The sequence below is a fragment of the Pecten maximus genome, chromosome 10 (assembly GCF_902652985.1).
Source record: "Pecten maximus chromosome 10, xPecMax1.1, whole genome shotgun sequence".
Classification (NCBI taxonomy): domain Eukaryota; kingdom Metazoa; phylum Mollusca; class Bivalvia; order Pectinida; family Pectinidae; genus Pecten; species Pecten maximus.
The window spans coordinates 42,529,734-42,547,903 of NC_047024.1; the positions used below are offsets into that span (position 1 = coordinate 42,529,734).

Genomic DNA, 18,170 nt, shown 5'->3' on the forward strand with positions numbered 1-18,170 from the left:
GAACGAAGGATGGAGCAAAAAAAACAAAGGAAAGAACGACAGAGGGTAGACAAAGGAAAGAACGAGAGAGGATAGATAAAGGAAGGAACGACACAGGATAGATAAAGGAAAGAACGACAGAGGAGAAACAAGTGAAAGAACGACAGAGGACAGACAAAGGAAAGAACGACAGAGGATAGACAAAGAAAAGAACGACAGGGACAGACAAAGGAAAGAACGACAGAGGACAGACAAAGAACAGAACGACTGAGGGTAGACAAACGAAAGAACGACAGAGGACAGACAAAGGAAAGAACGACAGAGGATAGACAAAAGGAAAGAACGACAGAGGATAGACAAACGAAAGAACGACAGAGGACAGACAAAGGAAAGAACGACAGAGGGTAGACAAACGAAAGAACGACAGAGGATAGACAAAGAAAAGAACGACAGAGGACAGACAAAGGAAAGAACGACAGTGGGTAGATAAAGGAAAGAACGACAGAGGATAGACAAACGAAAGAACGACAGAGGACAGACAAAGGAAAGAACGACAGAGGGTAGACAAACGAAAGAACGACAGAGGATAGACAAAGAAAAGAACGACAGAGGACAGACAAAGGAAAGAACGACAGTGGGTAGATAAAGGAAAGAACGACAGAGGATAGACAAAGGAAAGAACGACAGAGGACAGACAACGGAAAGAGCGACACAGGATAGACAAAGAAAAGAACGGCACGGGATAGATAAAGGCAAGAACGACAGAGAATAGACAAAGGAAAGAACGACAGAGACAGACAAAGGATAAGACGACAAAGGATAGACGAAGATAGACGAACGACAGAAATAGATGAAGGACAGACAGATTATTGACGCAGGACTCAGCTTCATGGGATACAAATCACAGACACGCCATGTCTAATAAACTATAAACAATAAATTATATACAAAACATACGGAGAATTGGTCAAAATATTGGTGACACATAAAAATATCATAATAATGAAAACTGTACAAAACATTATTGATGTCATGACAAAAATGTGTGTAAGGCAGGCTAACCAAGCAGGTATCCAGTGATAATGAAGGCTCGTTTTCAAAATTCTATGACTTTTAAATTTATGGAAAAAATTAAATTTAACCACATATTATGGTTTCAGAAGCTAAGTCAATATAGGACTGATATTAAATCAATGAACTCCAACATAAGTATTAGTATGAACTCTGTATTGTTATGATATCTGTAAAAGAATGTAGATAAAAATACGGAGTGTGACTAAGTTTACTACCTTTCAAAAAATATTCTCTACACGTTAAACGTTTATATTTTGGTTTTATCACATTAAATGCCACACGGTTGTTCCTATCTTACACAAATGTAGAAGACACATTTGTAACAGAGTTGTAAATAAATCATTTTCAAATCATGTAATTACAAAATTAAAAGTAAATCACTATCCAAGGGAGTTAACTCGTACATAAGCAAACAACATTAAACAATCGATTTCTAAATAAATTCCGAATCGCTAGATTTTTCGGTAATATATATCCTCAAAATAAATTATCACATCCCTAGATATCTAAATGGTACCATAACTTAACACAAAAACCTGGTAAGGACAATGACGACGATGTTAGTATATTTACCAATTGTTAGACCCAGTGACATTATCGTAGATATTTTCCCCAGGAAACATTGATATACATAAAGATATCCCTCCATGGGCTTCTAAATACAAATTTGTTTGGAAAACCCTATTACACCGAATATTGGTAAACTAATCCTTCATTTTTTCAATCCTTTGTTCCTCGACAAATGACAAAAAATTGACTCATAATGCCACATTTTTGTAACGACGTATATGTAAATCATATATCATCAACAAAGTAACCCTTGGAACTTTGGAATATATGTGTTTACTGACATATTTCCTGTAAAATCTAACTTAGAATACTTATACAGCATTGTCTCTATAAACTAATGTGAGATTGATTTGTTATCTTTCTTTTTTTCTTTTTTTTTCTTCTAAATGTTGAAAATATAGTTGTATACTTTGTGACCGACATGACAAAGGTAAGACAAACATTTTATTTTAACTAAAGGAATTAGTTTTTAATTAAAGATCACAGAGAGAACTGGAATAGCGAACGACAGACTCCGCCTTCTGACATAAACAATCGTGACTTTGTTCCAGGTGAGCTAGATATGATGTTGGCCAGATTAAGTCTCGCCAAAACAAACATTTCAGAAAATCTATTTACAAATTCTGATTAAATAAAACAACGAAATACGTTTAAAATGTTAAAAATGAAAATACGGAACATTTTGTATGCATTATTGCATCATAAAACAGGGTTAATATTAGACCGGGTATACCCTGGATACTACAATACGTGGAGTAGGACCCTTTACATCATCAAACAGGGTCAATGACCGGGTATACCCTGGATACTAACACACGTGGAGTAGGACACTTTACATCATAAAACAGGGTTAATGGGCGGATATACTCTGGATACTAACACACGTGGAGTAGGACACTTTACATTATGAAACAGGGTTAATGACCGGGTATACCCTGGATACTAACACACGTGGAGTAGGACACTTTACATCATAAAACAGGGTTAATGACCGGGTATACCCTGGATACTAAAACACGTGGAGTAGGACACTTTACATCATAAAACAGGGTTAATGACCTGGTATACCCTGGATACTAACACACGTGGAGTAGGACACTTTAGATCATAAAACAGGGTTAATTAGTGGGTATACCCTGGATACTAACACACGTGGAGTAGGACACTTTACATCATAAAACAGAGTTAATGACCGGGTATACCCTGGATACTAACACACGTGGAGTAGGACCCTTTACATCATAAAACAGGGTCAATGACCGGGTATACCCTGGATACTAACACACGTGGAGTAGGACACTTTACATCATAAAACATGGTTAATGACCGGGTATACTCTGGATACTAACACACGTGGAGTAGGACACTTTACATTATGAAACAGGGTTAATGACCGGGTATACCCTGGATACTAACACACGTGGAGTAGGACACTTTAGATCATAAAACAGGGTTAATGACCGGGTATACCCTGGATACTAAAACACGTGGAGTAGGACACTTTACATCATAAAACAGGGTTAATGACCGGGTATACCCTGGATACTAAAACACGTGGAGTAGGACCCTTTACATCATAAAACAGAGTTAATGACCGGGTATACCCTGGATACTAAAACACGTGGAGTAGGACCCTTTACATCATAAAACAGGGTTAATGACCGGGTATACCCTGGATACTAACACACGTGGAGTAGGACACTTTACATCATAAAACAGGGTTAATGACCGGGTATACCCTGGATACTACAACACGTGGAGTAGGACACTTTACATCATAAAACAGGGTTAATGACCGGGTATACCCTGGATACTAACACACGTGGAGTAGGACACTTTAGATCATAAAACAGGGTTAATTAGTGGGTATACCCTGGATACTAACACACGTGGAGTAGGACACTTTACATCATAAAACAGAGTTAATGACCGGGTATACCCTGGATACTAACACACGTGGAGTAGGACCCTTTACATCATAAAACAGGGTCAATGACCGGGTATACCCTGGATACTAAAACACATGGAGTAGGACACTTTACATCATAAAACAGGGTTAATGACCGGGTATACCCTGGATACTAACACACGTGGAGTAGGACCCTTTACATCATAAAACAGGGTCAATGACCGGGTATACCCTGGATACTAACACACGTGGAGTGGGACACTTTACATCATAAAACAGGGTTAATGACTGGGTATATCCTGGATACTAAAACACGTTGAGTAGGACACTTTACATCATAAAACAGGGTTAATGACCGGGTATACCCTGGATACTAACACACGTGGAGTAGGACACTTTAGATCATAAACCAGGGTTAATGACCGGGTATACCCTGGATACTAACACACGTGGAGTAGGACACTTTACATCATAAAACAGGGTTAATGACCGGGTATACTTTGGATACTAACACACGTGGAGTAGGACCCTTTACATCATAAAACAGGGTTAATTAGTGGGTATACACTGGATACTACAACACGTGGAGTAGGACACTTTACATCATAAAACAGGGTTAATGACCGGGTATACTTTGGATACTAACACACGTGGAGTAGGACACTTTACATCATAAAACAGGGTCAATGACCGGGTATACTTTGGATACTAACACACGTGGAGTAGGACCCTTTACATCATAAAACAGGGTCAATGACCGGGTATACCCTGGATACTAAAACACGTGGAGTAGGACACTTTACATCATAAAACAGGGTTAATGACCGGGTATACCCTGGATACTAACACACGTGGAGTAGGACACTTTACATCATAAAACAGGGTTAATGACCGGGTATACACTGGATACTACAACACGTGGAGTAGGACACTTTACATCATAAAACAGGGTTAATGACCGGGTATACCCTGGATACTAACACACGTGGAGTAGGACACTTTACATCATAAAACAGGGTTAATGACCGGGTATACCCTGGATACTAACACACGTGGAGTAGGACACTTTACATCATCAAACAGGGTTAATGAGTGGGTATACCCTGGATACTAAAACACGTGGAGTAGGACACTTTACATCATAAAACAGGGTTAATGACCGGGTATACACAGGATACTAACACACGTGGAGTAGGACACTTTACATCATGAAACAGGGTTAATGACCGGGTATACCCTGGATACTAAAACACGTGGAGTAGGACACTTTACATCATAAAACAGGGTTAATGACCGGGTATACCCTGGATACTAAAACACATGGAGTAGGACCCTTTACATCATAAAACAGGGTTAATGACCGGGTATACCCTGGATACTAAAACCCATGGAGTAGGACCCTTTACATCATAAAACAGTTTTAATGACCGGGTATACTTTGGATACTAACACACGTGGAGTAGGACACTTTACATCATAAAACCGGGTTAATGACCGGGTATACACTGGATACTAACACACGTGGAGTAGGACACTTTACATCATAAAACAGGGTTAATGACCGGGTATACACTGGATACTACAACACGTGGAGTAGGACACTTTACATCATCAAACAGGGTTAATGACCGGGTATACCCTGGATACTAAAACACATGGAGTAGGACCCTTTACATCATAAATCAGGGTTAATGACCGGGTATACCCTGGATACTACAACACGTGGAGTAGGACACTTTACATCATAAAACAGGGTCAATGACCGGGTATACTTTGGATACTAACACACGTGGAGTAGGACCCTTTACATCATAAAACAGGGTTAATTAGTGGGTATACTTTGGATACTAACACACGTGGAGTAGGACACTTTACATCATAAAACAGGGTCAATGACCGGGTATACACTGGATACTACAACACGTGGAGTAGGACACTTTACATCATAAAACAGGGTTAATGACCGGGTATACTTTGGATACTAACACACGTGGAGTAGGACACTTTACATCATAAAACAGGGTCAATGACCGGGTATACTTTGGATACTAACACACGTGGAGTAGGACCCTTTACATCATAAAACAGGGTCAATGACCGGGTATACCCTGGATACTAACACACGTGGAGTAGGACACTTTAGATCATAAAACAGGGTTAATGACCGGGTATACCCTGGATACTAAAACACGTGGAGTAGGACACTTTACATCATAAAACAGGGTTAATGACCGGGTATACACTGGATACTACAACACGTGGAGTAGGACACTTTACATCATAAAACAGGGTTAATGACCGGGTATACCCTGGATACTAACACACGTGGAGTAGGACACTTTACATCATAAAACAGGGTTAATGACCGGGTATACCCTGGATACTAACACACGTGGAGTAGGACACTTTACATCATCAAACAGGGTTAATGAGTGGGTATACCCTGGATACTAAAACACGTGGAGTAGGACACTTTACATCATAAAACAGGGTTAATGACCGGGTATACACAGGATACTAACACACGTGGAGTAGGACACTTTACATCATAAAACAGGGTTAATGACCGGGTATACCCTGGATACTAAAACACGTGGAGTAGGACACTTTACATCATAAAACAGGGTTAATGACCGGGTATACCCTGGATACTAAAACACATGGAGTAGGACCCTTTACATCATAAAACAGGGTTAATGACCGGGTATACCCTGGATACTAAAACACATGGAGTAGGACCCTTTACATCATAAAACAGGGTTAATGACCGGGTATACTTTGGATACTAACACACGTGGAGTAGGACACTTTACATCATAAAACCGGGTTAATGACCGGGTATACACTGGATACTAACACACGTGGAGTAGGACACTTTACATCATAAAATAGGGTTAATGACCGGGTATACACTGGATACTACAACACGTGGAGTAGGACACTTTACATCATAAAACAGGGTTAATGACCGGGTATACCCTGGATACTAACACACGTGGAGTAGGACACTTTACATCATCAAACAGGGTTAATGAGTGGGTATACCCTGGATACTAAAACACGTGGAGTAGGACACTTTACATCATAAAACAGGGTTAATGACCGGGTATACACAGGATACTAACACACGTGGAGTAGGACACTTTACATCATAAAACAGGGTTAATGACCGGGTATACCCTGGATACTAAAACACATGGAGTAGGACCCTTTACATCATAAAACAGGGTTAATGACCGGGTATACTTTGGATACTAACACACGTGGAGTAGGACACTTTACATCATAAAACAGGGTCAATGACCGGGTATACACTGGATACTACAACACGTGGAGTAGGACATTTTAGATCATAAAACAGGGTTAATGACCGGGTATACCCTGGATACTAACACACGTGGAGTAGGACACTTTACATTATCAAACAGGGTTAATGAGTGGGTATACCCTGGATACTAAAACACGTGGAGTAGGACACTTTACATCATAAAACAGGGTTAATGACCGGGTATACACTGGATACTACAACACGTGGAGTAGGACACTTTACATCATAAAACAGGGTTAATGAGTGGGTATACACTGGATACTAACACACGTGGAGTAGGACACTTTACATCATAAAACAGGGTTAATGACCGGGTATACCCTGGATACTAACACACGTGGAGTAGGACACTTTAGATCATAAAACAGGGTTAATGACCGGGTATACCCTGGATACTAACACACGTGGAGTAGGACACTTTACATCATAAAACAGGGTTAATGACCGGGTATACCCTGGATACTAACACACGTGGAGTAGGACACTTTACATCATAAAACAGGGTTAATGACCGGGTATACCCTGGATACTAACACACGTGGAGTAGGACACTTTAGATCATAAAACAGGGTTAATGACCGGGTATACCCTGGATACTAACACGTGGAGTAGGACACTTTACATCATAAAACAGGGTTAATGACCGGGTATACCCTGGATACTAACACACGTGGAGTAGGACACTTTACATCATAAAACAGGGTTAATGACCGGGTATACCCTGGATACTAACACACGTGGAGTAGGACCCTTTACATCATAAAACAGGGTCAATGACCGGGTATACCCTGGATACTAACACACGTGGAGTAGGACACTTTACATCATAAAACAGGGTTAATGACCGGGTATATCCTGGATACTACAACACGTGGAGTAGGACACTTTACATCATAAAACAGGGTTAATGAGTGGGTATACCATGGATACTAACACACGTGGAGTAGGACACTTTACATCATAAAACAGGGTTAATGACCGGGTATACCCTGGATACTAACACACGTGGAGTAGGACACTTTACATCATAAAACAGGGTTAATGACCGGGTATACCCTGGATACTAACACACGTGGAGTAGGACACTTTACATCATAAAATAGGGTTAATGACCGGGTATACCCTGGATACTAAAACACATGGAGTAGGACCCTTTACATCATAAAACAGGGTTAATGACCGGGTATACCCTGGATACTACAACACGTGGAGTAGGACACTTTACATCATAAAACAGGGTCAATGACCGGGTATACTTTGGATACTAACACACGTGGAGTAGGACCCTTTACATCATAAAACAGGGTTAATTAGTGGGTATACACTGGATACTACAACACGTGGAGTAGGACATTTTACATCATAAAACAGGGTTAATGACCGGGTATACCCTGGATACTAACACACGTGGAGTAGGACACTTTACATTATCAAACAGGGTTAATGAGTGGGTATACCCTGGATACTAAAACACGTGGAGTAGGACACTTTACATCATAAAACAGGGTTAATGACCGGGTATACACTGGATACTACAACACGTGGAGTAGGACACTTTACATCATAAAACAGGGTTAATGAGTGGGTATACACTGGATACTAACACACGTGGAGTAGGACACTTTACATCATAAAACAGGGTTAATGACCGGGTATACCCTGGATACTAACACACGTGGAGTAGGACACTTTAGATCATAAAACAGGGTTAATGACCGGGTATACCCTGGATACTAACACACGTGGAGTAGGACACTTTACATCATAAAACAGGGTTAATGACCGGGTATACCCTGGATACTAACACACGTGGAGTAGGACACTTTACATCATAAAACAGGGTTAATGACCGGGTATACCCTGGATACTAACACACGTGGAGTAGGACACTTTAGATCATAAAACAGGGTTAATGACCGGGTATACCCTGGATACTAACACACGTGGAGTAGGACACTTTACATCATAAAACATGGTTAATGACCGGGTATACCCTGGATACTAACACACGTGGAGTAGGACCCTTTACATCATCAAACAGGGTCAATGACCGGGTATACCCTGGATACTAACACACGTGGAGTAGGACACTTTACATCATAAAACAGGGTTAATGACCGGGTATATCCTGGATACCACAACACGTGGAGTAGGACACTTTACATCATAAAACAGGGTTAATGAGTGGGTATACCATGGATACTAACACACGTGGAGTAGGACACTTTACATCATAAAACAGGGTTAATGACCGGGTATACCCTGGATACTAACACACGTGGAGTAGGACACTTTACATCATAAAACAGGGTTAATGACCGGGTATACCCTGGATACTAACACACGTGGAGTAGGACACTTTACATCATAAAACAGGGTTAATGACCGGGTATACTTTGGATACTAACACACGTGGAGTAGGACACTTTACATCATAAAACAGGGTTAATGACCGGGTATACCCTGGATACTAAAACACGTGGAGTAGGACACTTTACATCATAAAACAGGGTTAATGACCGGGTATACTTTGGATACTAACACACGTGGAGTAGGACCCTTTACATCATAAAACAGGGTTAATTAGTGGGTATACACTGGATACTACAACACGTGGAGTAGGACACTTTACATCATAAAACAGGGTTAATGACCGGGTATACTTTGGATACTAACACACGTGGAGTAGGACACTTTACATCATAAAACAGGGTCAATGACCGGGTATACTTTGGATACTAACACACGTGGAGTAGGACCCTTTACATCATAAAACAGGGTCAATGACCGGGTATACCCTGGATACTAAAACACGTGGAGTAGGACACTTTACATCATAAAACAGGGTTAATGACCGGGTATACCCTGGATACTAACACACGTGGAGTAGGACACTTTACATCATAAAACAGGGTTAATGACCGGGTATACACTGGATACTACAACACGTGGAGTAGGACACTTTACATCATAAAACAGGGTTAATGACCGGGTATACCCTGGATACTAACACACGTGGAGTAGGACACTTTACATCATAAAACAGGGTTAATGACCGGGTATACCCTGGATACTAACACACGTGGAGTAGGACACTTTACATCATCAAACAGGGTTAATGAGTGGGTATACCCTGGATACTAAAACACGTGGAGTAGGACACTTTACATCATAAAACAGGGTTAATGACCGGGTATACACAGGATACTAACACACGTGGAGTAGGACACTTTACATCATAAAACAGGGTTAATGACCGGGTATACCCTGGATACTAAAACACGTGGAGTAGGACACTTTACATCATAAAACAGGGTTAATGACCGGGTATACCCTGGATACTAAAACACATGGAGTAGGACCCTTTACATCATAAAACAGGGTTAATGACCGGGTATACCCTGGATACTAAAACACATTGAGTAGGACCCTTTACATCATAAAACAGGGTCAATGACCGGGTATACTTTGGATACTAACACACGTGGAGTAGGACACTTTACATCATAAAACCGGGTTAATGACCGGGTATACACTCGATACTAACACACGTGGAGTAGGACACTTTACATCATAAAACAGGGTTAATGACCGGGTATACACTGGATACTACAACACGTGGAGTAGGACACTTTACATCATAAAACAGGGTTAATGACCGGGTATACCCTGGATACTAACACACGTGGAGTAGGACACTTTACATCATCAAACAGGGTTAATGAGTGGGTATACCCTGGATACTAAAACACGTGGAGTAGGACACTTTACATCATAAAACAGGGTTAATGACCGGGTATACCCTGGATACTAAAACACATGGAGTAGGACATTTTAGATCATAAAACAGGGTTAATGACCGGGTATACACTGGATACTACAACACGTGGAGTAGGACATTTTAGATCATAAAACAGGGTTAATGACCGGGTATACCCTGGATACTAACACACGTGGAGTAGGACACTTTACATCATCAAACAGGGTTAATGAGTGGGTATACCCTGGATACTAAAACACGTGGAGTAGGACACTTTACATCATAAAACAGGGTTAATGACCGGGTATACACTGGATACTACAACACGTGGAGTAGGACACTTCAGATCATAAAATAGGGTTAATAAGTGGGTATACACTGGCATATTTACACTGACGGCGCTAATTATCATACAATTATACAGTGATGGTTAAGGTACATGTATCGTTATTACAAGGACGGATTAGAATCATGCCTCACAACTACAAGGACGGACTAGATACACGTATCACGGTTACAAGGACGGACTAGATATACGTATCACGGTTACAAGGATGTACTAGATACATGTATCACGGTTACAAGGATGGACTAGATACACGTATCAAAGAAACAAGGACGGACTAGATATACGTATCACGGTTACAAGGACGGACTAGATACACGTATCACGGTTGCAAGGACGGACTAGATACACGTATCAAAGAAACAAGGACGGACTAGATACACGTATCACGGTTACAAGGACGGACTAGATACATGTATCACGGTTACAAGGACGGACTAGATACATGTATCACGGTTACAAGGACGGACTAGATACGCGTATCACGGTTACAAGGATGGGCTAGCTACACATATCACGGTTACAAGGATGTACTAGATACACGTATCACGGTTACAAGGACGGAGTAGATATACGTATCAAGGTTACAAGGACGAACTAGATACACGTATCACGGCTACAAGGACGGACTAGATACACGTATAACTGTAACAAGGACGGACTAAATATACGTATCACGGTTACAAGGACGGACTAGATACACGTATCAAAGAAGCAAGGACGGACTAGATACGCGTATCACGGTTGCAAGGATGGGCTATATACACTCAACATGCATTACATAATCAATTATGTACCCGGAAATACTTTGGGGTATTCAGGAACGCATGCATGGAAACAAACTGGTCAAAGGACCGCCTGTTCGCTTCATTTGAGAAATGTCTGTCTGGAGTGTGCAAGTCCGCTTAATTGACGTAATGTTGTTCTGTATTGTTCAGGTTCCACTTGATTAGGTTTGCTTGTGTGCAGTATAGTTTACCAGAGTGTTCAGGTTCCGCTTGCTTAGAGTTATGTTTGTCAGAAGTGTTCAGCTTCCGCTTGATTAGAGTTATGTTTGTCAGAAGTATTCAGGTTCCGCTTGATTCGAGTTCTGTTTGTCAGGAGTGTTCAGGTTCCGCTTGATTCGAGTTATGTCTCTCAGAAGTGTTCAGGTTCCGCTTGATTGGAGTTCTGTTTGTTTGGAATGTGCAGGTCGACTATTTTGGTACAATGCTGATCTGGAGTGTTCAGGTCCGCTTGACTGGAGTTCTATTTGTCTGGAGTGTTCAGGTTCGCTTGATTGGAATTCTATTTGTCTGGAGTGTTCAGGTTCGCTTGACTGGAGTTCGTTTTGTCTGGAACGTGCAGGTCGGCTTTTTGGGTATAATGCTGATTTGAAGTGTTCAGGTCCGCTTGATTGGGGTTCTATTTGTCTGGAGTGTTCAGGTTCGCTTGACTGGAGTTCTATTTGTCTGGAACGTGCAGGTCGGCTTGATTGGAGTTCGTTTTGTCTGGAACGTGCAGGTCGGCTTTTTGGGTATAATGCTGATTTGAAGTGTTCAGGTCCACTTGATTGGAGCTCTGCTTGTCTTGAGTGTTCAGGTCCACGTGATTGGAGTTCTATTTGTCTTGAGTGTTCAGGTCCGCTTGATTGGATTAATGCTTTTCTGGAGTGTTGAGATTCCGCTTGATTTTTGTTCTGTTTGTCAGGAGTGTTCAGGTCATCTTGACCGGAGTCTCTGAGGCGCGAGATGAACTGCTTGAACTCTCGTGTTAGTCTGCCCATATCCAGAAGTATGACGAACCCAGGAATAATGCATAGCATCAAAGCGGCCACATAACCGATGTTGGCAGCGGATTTTCGGTCGTCCGAGGCACTCGTCAGTTTACGCTTGTACAAAGACAGCTTTTTGGGGTTGACACGAAGCTGCTCTTTTAATTTTCTGATGCTCTCTTCCATCTCCGCTTGGATTACCGAGGTGCTTTGTATACAAGGGCATTCGGTGCATGACGCTGATACTGTTTCTGAAACTAAACACACATCTTTATTCACTTTTAAGGTGTGTTTACGACCGTCATTAGAAATTGTTTCCTATGTCATTAACCGAGATTATTATTTTCACTCCTAAAGTCGATTTTATCAAAAAGCAAAAATAACACTCACTTAAAAAAGAAGCAATTACTTGTAGAAGGACAGGTTACAATTTGATTTTGTTCATAAAGTCTTTATTTTGTTTCAGCTTTACAAACTAAACTTGACAACTAATTATACATTTATGTAAAGAATAGTTTTATCAATTTTCTATTACACAAAATGTATACAATCTAAGCACTGCAAAGTCGTCTTTTTTTCTTTTTTTTTTCTTTTCTTTTTGTTTTTCAACTATATCCAATAAATGTTTTGATCTCTACATACCTTTAATGAGATTCTATGATGTTGCAAGCTGTTATTTTCCTTTGACGTTATCATTATCTATTTCCAATGATCAGATTGGTCTAATTCAAAGATGTTTATTTAGATTGCTATCAGTAGAAACACTCAATGTGTGGCATTATCTTTATCATAGTGGTAGGATATCCCTTTAGAAATCGTGAAGATGCTAGGTCAAGCAAAAGTACGGTTAGGTATTTTGTTCCTTATTCCAGTCTATTACACTTCTATGATTATAATCCCGTAAATAATTTATATCCATTTATCCAGCTGACCTGATATCATAGAGTTTGTTCTCTTCGTGTTCACAGAGGAAAGTGTTGTATAAAAGAGGCCAGGTGGCGTTATCGGTCACCTGATTTCTGAATTACATATATGCTGATAGATGACGTTTTGAATAGCTACTCACATATATATGTAATTGATTTTTTATTTCAAATCATTTGAACGTTTTCCATTATATCCCCATTATAATATAACAATCCTACGATACAATATAATGTATGGCGGATTTAAGTTGGTAGTCATAATGTTAAGATAGATAAAACCAAGAACCGACCTGTCGGAAGTGACGTTTTCTCCAGACTCACGGAAGTGACGACACTCGGAAGAGGAGGTGTCGACTCGGACGACGTTTTTGCGGCCGGCACTGATTCCGGGCTGCTAGGTTGTAGGTAGCTAGGAACCATCAGTGTACTTGTAGATGTGCTGGCTATCGTTGCAGTTGTACCACTGAATGTCTTTGTCGGTGTAATAATGGGTATCTTTGTCGGTGTAATACTGGATATCTCCGTTGGTGTAATACTGGATATCTCTGTCGGTGTAATACTGGATATCTCTGTCGGTGTAATACTGGATATCTCTGTCGGTGTAATACTGGATATCTCTGTCGGTGTAATACTGGATATCTCTGTCGGTGTAATACTGGATATCTTTGTCTGTGTAATACTGAATATCCTTGTCGGTAAAATACTTGGTGCCTTCGTCAGTGTAATACTGGGTATCTCGTGAGATGGTGCAGCCACAGAACTAGGACATACTTGTTGGAGATCGCTTATGCTGGCTGTGACGTCAGATGGAACTGAAGTTCTAATCATATCTGAATAGAAATATGTCAGTTTACTGTAGATTAAATTTACCGGCATTTAATGTGATTTCTAAACATATCTACAGCAATATGTCAATCATGAATAGATATCAATATCCAAAGGAATTTGACAATTTTTGAACATAAATTAAGGTTATATTTTAATAATGATATAACAAATCCTTTGATCAACAGACATGGACAGACTGACGGACCAATCACAAGCATATGGTATATGTACGGAAGGTTTTATTGAGTATACGGGGAGGGCATTCGTGTTTATAATATACCCGGGTGTCCTCCCCATATACACAATAAAAGCTATTTGATATATACCATGCGCATGTAGGTTGACTTACTTTTAAAGTCACATTTCTTATTTCGAAAAAACTGAATAATGAAACAATTCTAGTATTTGATTTGTTTTGATTGGTATTTGTCATTATTTTACTGATGTTTCATTAAAAAAAAATACATTGTTGAAATGTCGGTGAAGTGATAAACAGATTCATTTCATGGTTGACATCATCTGAATACCCCGACAATTATTAGTATACGTATTTCCAATTATTGATGCTATGCCATTTTCATCATTTATAATTATTGTAATAAAATTGATATTACTTGATGTTTATACATATGTTTAAGAGATTGTATATTTTAAAATCAAAGGCATTGTTTCCTTTATCTTACCTCTTACGTATCTGACATTACCCTTTTTATAAGAGTCGCCCGAAGTATATGTAAGTGGCAAACATATGGTTGCTCCTGAAAGTGCGATTCCAACACAGTTATGTTGATTAACCACACATTGATGGAAGCATTCTGTTTTGTCTGATATTGTTTTAGAATGACCATTGAAACTTGCATCTTGAATTGTTGCAATAGAGATGAAGCATGTCTGGAAACCTGTAAAGATGTATATTATTTATCTTCCATACAAAAGAACATATTCTGATTTTAAAATCTATATTGTGACATCAAACAAAAATATTTTAGCGGGTATTTTAGTAATTGAATGTTAAAAACCATAACATCCGGATGTAAACAACAGTTATGTTATATAACAGTTAGTATAGAATACACGGTCATAATTATAAAACCCGGATATAAACATCAGTTAAGTTATATTACGGTTAGTATAGAACACACGGTACACAACTATAAAACCCGGATGTAAACATCAATTATGTGATATTACAGTTAGTATAGAGCACAATGTAAACAACTATTACACCCGGATGTAAATATCACTAACTATTACGCTGATACTTATCACTATAACATGGACATTACCTAATGTCGATTCCTGACACAAAAACGGCTGAGGTAACATGCACGGCTCTGTTTTAAACGTGCTTTCGTCTTCTAACAGAAAACATGCCTCATCCGTCAGAGATACATCTAGGTATGTATTATCGACAGTCCTACAATCATCCTGCCATAATGTCATCCCACTGTAGTGATATCCGCCCAGCCATACGGCACTAAAACAAAAAATCTTAAATGATTGTACATGGGGATGGTTGGATCGAATTATTTTATTTTTATTATTATCATTATCATTTAACTTAAAAAAAAGAATATGTTATCTAAAAAGTGAAAAACATGCTCTGTGGACCTTTTACATTTAATAACTGGAAAAGGAATAACATAATCCGGTATGTTTTACTCTAAAATAATCGGAGGGTGCGTGGTTTTTGTAACCCCCATAATTACATTTAAAGTACATGTATAATCATTCCCATTTTCTATAAATATTCTGTATATTTGATATAAATTTTATCTTTTTTTATGAATTGTACCTTGGAGGGCTGGCAAACATGCTCGTTAAGGTGTTCTTCATCAGGTTATAGAGATAGCTATGCTGTGAAGGTTCTTTGATGTGAGCAAGGGTCATATTTTCTTTCTCGCAGATCGCTTTAGCTTCAAACCAGGTTTTATTCATTGTATAAAACTTATACATGCACCATCTATAATCTAAAAAAGAAAACATTAAATGTTCTCCCAATTAGTTTTATAAACATCATACCTTCATAATTGTTGTTTGAATGAAAATGTAGAAATGTTATACACATAAAGAAAGAAACATGAGTACTAATTCATTTATTTATTTAGGTATAACTTAACATTGAATTTTGCTGTAGCCTCAGATAAAATCAATGAAGTTACTGTTACAAATATATCATCGATTAAAGGGAGACAGTCCGTACAGAAATATATAACTCTTGCAACCTTATATTTGAATATTTATACTTAAACTTTCCTGGATTGTTCTGGAAGAGAGATATGTCAATAAATTTTGTTTACAAGAATTCTAGAAAGAAGATGGTTGGAGAATGAAGGATTTGGCAATATACAAGTATAAATACCAAGACGCACACATTGTTATTCAGAACTGGTTTATAATTGTCAACGAGAGTTACATGAATACTGTTAGATTATCAATTGCCAGAAACTGTGAGATTTGCAAACATTCATAATTCAGAAGAAACGAAGAAGAAAATATTACTCAAGGGCAGCTATTATAAGATAGAAAATTAATAGTGTTGACTTAATGCACAACCTTGTACACTACTTGTTATAATTATGAACTGTCTCTGTATTTGCTTAGTGTGTATATATAATTAAATTGAGTTTAAAACCTAGCTGTTTGGTTTCATCTTTTTGTAACAATACAATGATCAGTTCTACTCAAAATAAAACTCGAAACACCAGTTGCACACGAAATAAAAATCGAATGACCAGTTCACAAAACCTAAGACACGGATGACCACTTCCATATACCACAAATACGCATAATTTAGTTCTACAGAACCAAACACAAACATAGCCTAGTTGTACATGATATGAAAGACGAATGACAAGTTACAGACAACATTAAACATGAATGATCAGTTTCACACTAAATCAAGCACAAATGACCAGTTACACACAAAAACACCAATTACCAGTTACACACAACATAAAATACGAATGAAGAGTTCCACACTAAATAAAACACGAATGACCAGTTCCACACAACATAAAACACGAATGACCAGTTCCAAACTAAATAAAACACGAATGACCAGTTCCACACGACATAAAATACGAATGATCAGTTCCACACAACATAAAACACGAATGACCAGTTCCACACTATATAAAACACGAATGACCAGTTTCACACAACATAAAACACGAATGACCAGTTCCACACAACATAAAATACGAATGTTCAGTTCCACACAACATAAAACACGAATGACCAGTTCCTTACAACATAAAATACGAATGACCTGTTCCACACAACATAAAACACGAATGACCAGTTCCACACAACATAAAACACGAATGACCAGTTCCACACAACATAAAACACGAATGACCAGTTCCACACTAAATAAAACACGAATGACCAGTTCCATACAACATAAAACACGAATGACCAGTTCCACACAACATAAAATACGAATGATCAGTTCCACACAACATAAAACACGAATGATCAGTTCCACACTATATAAAACACGAATGACCAGTTTCACACAACATAAAACACGAATGACCAGTTCCACACAACATAAAATACGAATGTTCAGTTCCACACAACATAAAACACGAATGACCAGTTCCTTACAACATAAAATACGAATGACCTGTTCCACACAACATAAAACACGAATGACCAGTTCCACACAACATAAAACACGAATGACAAGTTC

General features: G+C 39.0%; 1 protein-coding gene across 1 annotated transcript; it reads right to left on the reverse strand.

Annotated features, from left to right (window-relative positions):
• Nucleotides 1–12,113: 12,113 nt before the first annotated feature.
• Nucleotides 12,114–14,473, reverse strand: LOC117336721. Its single transcript, XM_033897335.1, has 2 exons — nt 13,936–14,473; nt 12,114–12,976 (listed from the first exon to the last, which is right to left on the reverse strand). Exons 1-2 carry the CDS (start codon nt 14,471–14,473, stop codon nt 12,114–12,116), a joined length of 1,401 nt encoding a protein of 466 aa, XP_033753226.1.
• Nucleotides 14,474–18,170: the final 3,697 nt, after the last annotated feature.

Excerpts from the sequence above, each read along its gene's own strand:
- LOC117336721 (XM_033897335.1), bottom strand. The coding sequence starts at position 14,473 with ATGATTAGAACTTCAGTTCCATCTGACGTCACAGCCAGCATAAGCGAT. Across the intron at positions 12,977-13,935 it reads GAAAACGTCACTTCCGACAG|TTTCAGAAACAGTATCAGCG; the intron begins GTCGGTTCTTGG and ends ATGTGTGTTTAG.